General features: G+C 37.3%; 2 protein-coding genes across 2 annotated transcripts; one reads left to right on the top strand and one right to left on the bottom strand.

Annotated features, from left to right (window-relative positions):
• Positions 1-199: 199 nt before the first annotated feature.
• pnrc2 (proline-rich nuclear receptor coactivator 2) lies at positions 200-3,978 on the bottom strand. Its single transcript, XM_056763223.1, has 3 exons — positions 3,800-3,978; positions 3,125-3,342; positions 200-2,852 (listed from the first exon to the last, which is right to left on the bottom strand). The coding sequence occupies exon 3, from the start codon at positions 2,829-2,831 to the stop codon at positions 2,379-2,381; it is 453 nt and encodes a 150-aa protein (XP_056619201.1). The 5' UTR covers positions 2,832-2,852; positions 3,125-3,342; positions 3,800-3,978; the 3' UTR covers positions 200-2,378.
• Positions 3,979-6,468: 2,490 nt separating this feature from the next.
• cnr2 (cannabinoid receptor 2) lies at positions 6,469-10,286 on the top strand. Its single transcript, XM_056762801.1, has 3 exons — positions 6,469-6,580; positions 7,548-7,644; positions 7,795-10,286. The coding sequence occupies exons 2-3, from the start codon at positions 7,563-7,565 to the stop codon at positions 8,871-8,873; spliced, it is 1,161 nt and encodes a 386-aa protein (XP_056618779.1). The 5' UTR covers positions 6,469-6,580; positions 7,548-7,562; the 3' UTR covers positions 8,874-10,286.
• Positions 10,287-10,697: the final 411 nt, after the last annotated feature.

Raw genomic sequence — 10,697 nt, 5'->3', positions numbered from 1 at the left:
TATTAACTTCGCTTCATTAAATTTGCTATTCACCTGTTACCCCTTTCACTGACAAACTGTTCACTATGGTACTTACTGAAAATTACAAGAGACTATAACTAGCAATACACCAAAATGTGACAATTTATCATGCAACATATCTAATAGTGTTTCTTGTACTGAACTCACAGACAAAAAAAATCATCACACACAGGTAATATTGGGGGAGGGAAGGGTTTTATTTTTTCATTTTAGACATCCTAATTACTTTTTTTTATTAATTTTAAACCAATTCTTGCTATATGGGCTTTCAGTTTTCATTACAGTGACATGTTCAGTTGGGACAAATTCAAAGCCAATTTATCAGGGTACATTCAATTTAGGAAAAGGACTTTTACACATTACATTAAAATAATTTACTTTTGAAAGGTTAAAATGTAATCTGCAATTGCCGCAACATCATTGGCATAAAACATTAGTCTGCGGAGGAAAGACCAGTGCTTTGGTGCAAATGTATGCTGCTACTTAACTTAAAGGACAAAATAAATGCTTCAGTAAAGTGAAATAAAAACATTTTTTCATTTCCATAAGGTGAAAAAAAATTTAAGTATAAAAGTCCCTTTCAATTTCAAAAGGTCAGATCTTATTTATATTTTTTTTATTTTGCACATAGAGCTCACTTTGCCCCTACCTAGTGCATAATACAAAAAATGTGCAAGATCACTGGCATCAGTCGCACAGTGGAGGGGTATTGACGCACTATAGGCATTTTTTTATCTTTTTTCTTAACAAAATATTCTTCAGCATTTGAAAACAAGCCACGTCCTTAGCATGACTTATACATTCAGTGTTATTACTAAAAATACTTTATCAGCAGGTTTCAAATATCCCTGCACAAATGTACAATATGCTACAACATTTTATACATTTCATTATTTACATGGCTCCATTACACAGATCCAAACTCATCAACTTTGTTTTGTCATCTTTAAGATAGCTATTAAGATCACGTTCTGCAAGAGAGGTAGTTAACCACACTCATAAGTAAGTGGGAAGGGGGTGCTTAAATCACATTTCCACAGTTGAAAGACCAACATTGTCTGAAACTTTAGAACACATAAACAGCAGTGCAAAAATAACAAAGGGGAGAGTGTGTGTAAATTACTGACGGGCTAACTCCTTTAAACACTGTATGTAAACGTCCACACTGCACTTACGCTTTACGCCTCAAGTCCCCCGCATCATTATACACACATTTCATAAATGTCAATTATCAAAACCCATCGCAGAGCAAACAAGGCCATGAAACAAAACCATCCTGTGGTCTTGCAGCCACAACCCTCCTCCGCAAAATTGCTCTGCGATCGTTCTAAATACAGCAAAGAAAATGATAGAAAATTTTAAATCCAGAAGTGATTTGTCAAAGAATCAAAACCTTTGATATAGGCCTAATGTCTTAACCAAAACTATTTATGGCACTTGTAACCAAATTTGGTCAGCAAGGGGATTCCAACATAAAGTAGCGTATTACAAAGCTTTGGTAAACATTAAAAATCCCACTTAGTTTTCTAAGCTATAACAAGGGATGCATAAAAGTTCAATTGCTGCAACATAGTTGATGAACCATAGTGCGTTTCAACACCTATAGTGCAATGCGCACAGCGCCATAAAAAAGTACAGGTGTTGAAAGCACAAGGTCCATTGTGCCACCTCATTAGGCTTGAGGCAAGTCATATGACCTATGTTCACTTAAGCTTGTTCCCCTTCATAGTCTATTTGATAAAGTCTCCCTGCAGAACGAAGTCAGGTGGCTTTTACTTCCCAAAAAGTAAAACAAAAGAGACACCTGGGAATGCAGTAAGCACTAGAACGCTACCAATGCTGCTGTGCTTAGCACCAAGAGGTTTCTGCCACTCCCTACATGAATAAAACTCAAATCGAGAGTGTGCAATCATCCTCAGCAAGCAAAAACTGAAGACGTAGAAAATGTATTTTTTTTAGATCTATTCTAGGCGGGTTGAGAAGAAAAACACACCGACTGTCACAAACAGCCATCAAAAAAAGAACAAAACAAAACAGGAGCATAACAGAGCAATGAGCATGCGAGGAGGATATCCAGTTCATCATTTGTCATGGCGTAAAACTCCGATAGTAACTCACAACCACCCCTTAAGACCTCAATGATGTAATAACTAGTCGAAAGGATATCTTCAAAAATAAAAAGGTGAGTAGCATTAGCAGAAACATCTGCCTGCCAAAAGTTCACCACCTTATTAAGACAAATCTAAAAATAGCTGTAAAATGTATTACATCATTGGAGCATTCTAGGGGAGGGCAAGAGACCAAAACGGAGCTTTCTTCATAGATTGGCTTGAAAAGAGCAGCAGTCGGACACCTTCTTAGGCCTGAACCTTCAGAAGGCTCTTCAACTGGAAGGTCATAATTTCACGGTGATCGCCCATTGGAAGAGACACCCAATGGCTCGGTGGCTTGGGCAGCACACTTGGTGATGGGGGCTCACTAAACTTGGCCCCAGCATAGTTCTGACCACACTGAGCTGACAACAGTTTGTTCAGCTGGGACAGGGTACCCTCCCAATTCTGATCATACGGTGTGGGAAAACGAACAGAGGCATTCTTCTTGTCCACAGACATGGCCTGCCACGCCTCTGGAGACCAAGAATAGTTGGTGCCCCTCTCAACCCTGCGGTGATGGGGCACCCCTAAGGCTCCCGAGGCGGCAGAATGCACAACTCCATTCTGGTCTCGACTTCTCTGCTTCCCCCTGCCAATCTGATGGCTCTTCTTGGGTGCTGGACGATCTGGAATGTTGTATCTCTCACCACCTCCCATACTGATTTGATTGGATGTCACCTATTCAACAAAATAGATAAAAATACATGAATCTAAAAGTAATAAAAAAATGCATTAATCTAAAAGTAATAAAAATAATGTTAATTTGAAAGTAATAACAGCAAAGCATTTGCAGACACAATAGTTAAGGGTGCAACAAAAGTTTAAAGACTGCTTCAGTTAAATATCACAAAGTAATTGAGCACAGCAACAACAAAGGGCTACGTGTAGAACGAGACAGTCATGGCGTCTCTGCCGCCTCTGCCCATCCCCCAGTCACTTCCTCCGCTTACCTAGCTGTTGTAAAAAAGTTGAGTGCGTAGGTTTCTTTACTTCTTAATTTCTCTTCGCCAACCGGGCTCCAGGTCCTTAAAGTAGTTGATATACTCCTCGCTGCACATCTATTTCCAGCAGGATCTGAGGTTTTCATGTGCCAATGAGCGTTGTTTTTTCGTGAAACCGAGATGAACATGAATTCAGCTCAGCGCACGGTGCTCTAGAAGTCGTAGATCTATTTAAAAAAAAAAAGGAAATTCAATAGGAGTGCACACATCATCATAAGCACTGCGTGTCTAATTTAATCTAACATAAAAAATAAGATAACCAGCATTGGAGTAAAACAAAAAAAAATCGTTGAAAATACGGTTTTCAATAGTCACAAAAGAAAAGTCATTTAATGCATGTTTTGTGACGTGAGGACATTACGTAAGGTTATCACAACGATCAACGTCGTATTTTTAATATAGCGATTTTCCAATAAAACATCCACATTTTAAATTCATTCGATATCACAACTGTACCTGTAAGATTACAATACTCAACAGCAACGCAACAGTCGCTTAAATGTAAAAAATAAGCGAGTTAGGTCGTGTTTTCTGGCCCCGTACCAAAACAAAGACTCTTGAACGTAACATGGCGCCAGTATCGTCGACGACTCCCTGTGTTTTTAAGTCAGTAAAACAACTTACCGACTTCCTCAGGCTGTGATGGAAAAAGCCCCTTTGCCGTCTCTAGATTAAGTCCGTAAACCGTAGCTTTTAGTTGAGAGAATATTTCCTGAAATATTTGCCTTTGTGAAATCCGAGGATACAACGGAACGGCATTCACCTCCTTCACCAGTTTGTCTCCGTCTACCAACAAAATGGATCCTCAACAAAGCATAAGTAGTTCTGCTGTGCGAAGTCCTGACCAATGAGGGACCGACCCTTGCATCGTCTGACCAATAGGAGCCGCGAACACGCCTGTTGCCACGCTTTCTGCGTCACGGACGGTAATACGTGTATGGGGAATTTTTGTTTTTTCAAAAGAAAAAAATTGTTTTTCCCGTGTTACTGTAATATAAAAAAAGAATGTCACATGGTGTGTTCCGGTTGCGATATCTCCAAATACGATCACTGAAATGTACCTACTAGGCACAATCTTTTGTATCGTCCTCGCTTTGTAGCAACAGGCACAACACTCTTGAAAGTGCGTAATGCGTCATTAGTCAGCTCCCAGTAAACAAGTGTGGATCAATAAACGATGTTCGTTTTCAAGACTTTGCGTATCTAAATAACGCAAAAGATTCGTGGCTTTCGTGATGAACACACGTTTCGTCTTCAGTTGTCCAAAACGGCTAGATAAAAACGAAGCTTCCATAGATCTTGTATATAAAAGAAAAATAAACAAGACACGTGATATGTTATGAATATAATGATAAGAGGCAAAAAAGAACAGAATCAAGATTAGCAAATCTAAATATATTGTTAGGGGACATACAAATGAATAGGTTTGAGAAGCAGCAGCCATTAGCATAGCCGTTGGGAAGGTGTGACTGGGATAAAGGAAATACCTTCCTCTTCGAAACTACCTTTTAAATGTATCACACATCACCTGCTGGCGTGTGACAACGTGTAGATAAAACACGTTGTCGGTGAATGACAATGGGAGGAAAATGTGTTTCACTTTTATAACAGAATCTACAGACAAAGGTGTTGTTTTGGGGGTGCAGGATATTCATAAATCAATGACGTGCACATATGGCCCATTTGGTGTTTTTGAACAAAAATGTCCACCTAGATGGTGGTGCTGTAAATTGAACAGCTGTTGTAAGAAGATAAGCATTTAGTTTTGGCCACATTTAAACCTTGACCTCTTGCTTCCTGCTATTTTGCCAATTTTACCAAAACGGTTTCCGTACTTTTTTTCTTAATAAATATTGCACCCAAAACTCTTAACTTGTAATTTTTGCTACAGTGGTTTTGTTGTATTTATATATTTCCTTTCACAGTTGTTTTTCAATTATAAATGTGTTTTATGTATTGTTTAACCATGGTTCACTCAGCTGAAGCCTATATGATGTCATTCTCATTGTTCCACAAGTAAACCTGTTGCATAACAGAGCCCTAGTCTGACTGTTTAATCAAAATCCCTATTTGGTGACGGAAGTACACACCTTCGGCATGCAAACGTTGGTTTCCGGTTTCTAGTTTCCAGGGGGGCTTGTCCTAAGTTTGGAAAGTAGGTCAGTTTTGGTCTATCATGTGACTTGAGTAGATTATTTGTTGGAGGTGGACCATCAAGATGTAAACACACGACCAGAAATACAAAACACAAAGCAATACTTTGATACTGTACAACATATGTCATCTCATAACCCTCACACAAAGCTTTATGCATTTTACATTTTCAAATCAACACTCTTTCGTATTATCTACAAGGTGTTTTTTTGTTCTCATAGAGACAAATAGATAGAAACAACAAGGTCACATGTTATTTTTTCAGGGAAAAAAACAAAATCCTAAAATATATCTTAAATACATTGTTAGTTGTTTTGCATAAGGACAATCTGAAGAATGCATGAATGTCATATAGTGAATATCTGCACATCTGGAACACTGCTTTGCAAGGGTGTGGCCTTCCTGAAGTATCAAGGGCTGTTTGTAGCATTTTTGTGATAGTTGGACATATTGACACAATATTAAACACCAAATATGAAATAAGATAATTACAAGTAGGCCTGCAATATGTATATTTACATAAATATAAATGTTAAAATGTAACAACATACATTTATGGTATGTCATGCTGCTAATTGGCATTTCATAAACATATATTTAGGATCTCTCTTATTTTCAGAATTTTGAGATTCTACTTGAGAAGAAATAAATTGACGAATCTGTAAACATGTTACTAAATGTGACCATACGTTACCAAATCCAGTCGCTATGTGACTTGAATATTCAAATGTAAAAACGAATTATTTATTAAATATTATTAAATTATTATTAAAGCTTAAACACTCAGCCAGTTGCTTTAAGCTTGTGTAATACATCACATTTTTTTTATTCTACAATTTCTCTGGCAGGGAGATGTTTTAGCATTTAATATTCAACTGTTATTTTATGGTGACACAAAAGTTCCTCTTTGGGTGATATTTGGTGAAACGGAAACTAGGTTTGATTCTTTTCATCTGTGACTTTTCTTTGGTCTAAAATAGTGCCTAATGGGTTTAATTACATCCATCTCTCCTGATTGATAAATACATTACAGTAGTTAATGTGATAATAAATGTCTGGAAGGAAGCGATACTGGAACTTAATTTATTGTGGTTCTCTTTCTCTCTCTCTCTTTCTGTTTTTCATTGGGGGTGTGGTGCATGCTGTTGTAATCAGAGGCAACTGCAGAAAAGGACTGATTTGCGAAAGACAGTGAAACAATATCTGCTTTACAGTGAAAATACACCATTTTACCAACGGCAAAACAGAAAGGTAAGCAATCACATTATTTGATCCATGTTTAGTCTATTTCAAACTTCCTGTGTGAACTGATATGTCTCCAATGGCTTTTTCTTTTACTTTCTTTTTTCTTTTAAGAAATTTAATTTATGTGTAAACCATTTACATGATTGTGAATACAGGTCACACAGTAAATTTTTTAAGTACTTACAAAAAAACATTTAACTTGAGAGAGTGGGAATCAGCTTCAAGAAATCATGTGAATTATTAAGATTATTAAGAAATGCTGATATTATTAAAAAAAGAATAAACAAAAAGTATTTGACTAGACTATGTGAAACAAATGTTTACAACATTTTCGCTTAAAAGATTGCATGTATTGACTTAGCTTTTGTTTCAGAAATTATGTGAAATGTTAATACGACATAGTCTTGACAAATGCTCATTTAAATATCCTGTTTACCCCATTTGGTATTTTTGACAATAGAGGGCAATATCATCTTTAACATAGACCACAGTGATTTGTGTTGAAGAATTTTATAAATAAAAAAACAAAGGTCAAAAAGGTAATTTATGTTCATCAATATTTTGTTTAAATCATTTATAAGTTCTAAGAGCTAGGCTGTTTCCTCCTCATCCAGTAAAACATCATCTCCCATGCATGAATAATGTGCAGCTTTATTTATAGAATGTATTAGCCTATAAAAATATTGCTTGGAGACATGTTTCACTTGTATGGATTTTGTGTGTGCGTTTTATTCATGCGCATTGTGTCAAATTCAGAACTTGGAATTCAAAAACTTTGTTTTGTTTGTATTCTAACATTTAACAGTTTGTATTTTAACAACAGTTGCAATGTGTTAAACTTAACCTTTTAGGGTTGATGACTATTGTCTACAAACTGTGTGGCGAGAGTAGCCAAAGCAAGCCTCATGTGGGAAAACTGAACAATAAGATTTTATGGATTCAAATATTAGGAATTTTATTTTATATTTTTCAGCACGTTTGATTCAATATGGAGGGCCAAACCGAACATTCTCAAGAAGCAACAACTGTACGTTATATAAACGAAAGTACACTTAACCTTTCAAAAACAGGTAGTTTCTCATCATCTCTGTCATCTCTTTGCAATTTCTATTAAGAAACATTCTGTGAAAATGTACATTATTAATAGTAATACTGTCATGCAATACTAGATGATCTTAGAATAATAATAATCCAACTGTGCTATTCTTAAACTGTTGCAGGTGAAAACTTGTGCAACAGTCTTAAATGCTACACGGTCCTGACTCAACTAGAGAAGAATGCTATTGGCTCAATCTGCTTCCTAGCCGGCCCTGTGACGTTCCTTGAGAATGTTCTGGTCCTGGGAGTCATAGCCAGCTCTGCCACTCTGCGAAGTCGCCCAACATACCTCTTCATCACCAGCTTGGCACTGGCTGACACCTTTGCCAGCTGTTTCTTCACCGTCAGTTTTTTAGATTTCCATCTGTATAGTCGTGACGATGGCCCTGATATGTATCTGTTCAAGCTGGGCGGTGTCACAATGGCTTTCACAGGCTCGTTGGGAAGTCTGTTGCTGACAGCGCTAGATCGCTATCTCTGCATCTACCAGGCCACCAATTACAAGGTGCTACTCACACGCGCCAGGGCCATTCTGGCTATTTTGTTGTTGTGGTGTGTGACAGTTCTCATTTCCTTCCTGCCTCTGATGGGTTGGAGATGTACAACCCAGTTGGATCCTCCTTGCTCTCGTCTTTTCCCTTATGTGGATCATCACTACCTGGCCTGCTGGACGGGCCTGCAACTTGTGGCACTCTTTCTCATCATGGTGGCATACATCCTCATACTGTGGAAAGCAAATCGGCATGAAGCGGCAATGGATGGATCACAGATAGGGAGACAAACTCTCAGAGGACAAGCTAGAATGCGCATGGACATCCAGCTTGCACAGACCTTTAGTCTGATCCTCTTAATCCTTGCAGTGTGTTGGCTGCCAGTCCTTTCCGTTATGATGGTGGATGCCTCTGTGACCATTTCGAACAAACAACAGCGAATGTTTGCTTTCTGTAGCACACTCTGCCTAGTGAACTCATGCGTAAACCCGGTCCTGTACGCTCTGCGATGCCGTGACCTTCGGGGAGAGCTATTGGCATTGCTGGGATTCTGCAAGGCATGGAGGGAACGTACATCGGAAAGCAGTCATCGAGGTGAAGAAAATGATCTTGGGGCTGCCAGAAAGAACACTGACCAGGCCCTCGAACAAAGTAACCGAGATACTATTTCTGAGAGTGTAGATAGGCAGGAAAACAGCATTCAGATATAATACATGTGATGGTCTGAGTATTTTGTTAAAAAATGTGATAACATTTTCACTCGACCACAGCGTTTATCTTAAACATATAACAATAAGGTAAGCAATATGAAGAACTACTGTCAGTTATTACTTTACTTTATAAACTATTTCTGATATACATGCCTTGAATTTTACACATGACTCATTTCGTGTATGTTTTTTATGTTCATTAGTACTATGTTTAGATTCTGCGGTGAGTTTCAGTATCTTATTCTCATTTAAATGTAAAAGTTGTAAACACAAAATGAAATTTAATTTTTTAACATACAATAGGTCTGTGTATTTTATGAGATGATCTTAGATAATCCTGTTCTAACAGAGGAAAATGATCTACTAAACACTCTCAATACAGCTGACTCATCAGCTACTTTAGACCCAAGCGTATAAAAAAGGCATCTGCCAAAACATAAGTAGTTTGAGTGAAATAAAATACCAACAGCATTAATGGAGACAGCAAGCAAAAATTAAAATGACCTTCTTAAAGATCATGTATCACAGGCAGTTTCTGCCAATCTCATATTAATCTTGAGTGCCTATATAGTTGTATTGCATACGTATCTTCGAATGGTATTTAGTTTTAATCAAATTTATAAAAGAGAGATACAACTGTGCGATTATTTTAGGAAAAACATGAGATGCTAGAGGTGGGACAAGTGGAGAGAGTGGGATGGAACTACAGCACGAGCAAGCAACACATTGTCACATTAATCCCTTCGTGTTTTATACATTATGCATGTACACGCCGACTGCCAACAAAACACAGACGTATGACTTAGTTTGACTTACTGTGTTCAGTTCATGTCCGGCATATTTAAGCACTGGCATCGCACCATCTATCAGTTTCAAACTATCTCCAAATCCAGCGTTATATCCACCGTTTATATAACATCCATCAATGAAATGCTGTGAACAGACACACCTAAACTTCACTATCGCAAGAGTCACGAGCTGCAATGCAGCCCACCTTGACACAGCGCAGATAACCTTGATGGTAAGCTCATAGGTTGGATCATGTGCAGGCTCTTTCCCCTTCAACTTGATTTTGGCCAATAAAAGGAATAGGATGTGACGACACAGGGATCCGGAATTAGAAAAAACTTTCATAATCAAGTTGGAGTGCTGGGGGAGTGTATCAAGTGCAGAAACACTATGTCATACGTCCAACTCGTTTTTTAATAAGTTGACCATGTTAAGCAGAAGCCAGCACGTTTAAGAGTGTAAAGAAGTCAGAATGCATGACAAAGCATGATAGCTCTGCTTTAATATACAGTCTACCTTAAGCTTTGTGGTAGGCCTACTAGAATTATGTTATCACGATATGGGTACATAATAGTTCTTTATGGCTTGTTTTTCTTAATTTATTAAGAATTAGTATCTACAATACATTATTTGACAAAAAGGCAAAGATCCAAAAACTGCTAAAGCTACGTAGTTGATGTAATTTATCCTCTTAACTAGATTTTATAGCCTTTAGTTAAAATTAAGTTTAGGTTTTAAGAAGATAGTTAACATCATGTCATGCTTTAGAGCTTTAAGTTAAACTAATCGATTGTCTGGATTTCACTCATTTATTCAATAAAACAGAATTGTTTGAATGGGTCGAATGTTATATTTTTTTCATCACAGTGTTATTAATCAGCTAGGCCTAAATTTGATATCATTTTCACTGGAGTGAAGTTATGAAAAAAATAAAAAAACATCATGATTCATGTGTAGTATAGGCTAAGTCATACTATAGGTTTGTAAAAATATAATAATTAAGAAAAATTAAGAAAATATATTGCAAAATAAGTA

Source organism: Triplophysa dalaica, chromosome 12 (genome assembly GCF_015846415.1).
Source record: "Triplophysa dalaica isolate WHDGS20190420 chromosome 12, ASM1584641v1, whole genome shotgun sequence".
In the NCBI taxonomy this organism is placed as follows: domain Eukaryota; kingdom Metazoa; phylum Chordata; class Actinopteri; order Cypriniformes; family Nemacheilidae; genus Triplophysa; species Triplophysa dalaica.
The sequence above is the reverse complement of the archived record's forward strand: the minus strand, read 5'-3'. Positions and strand labels throughout refer to the sequence as shown.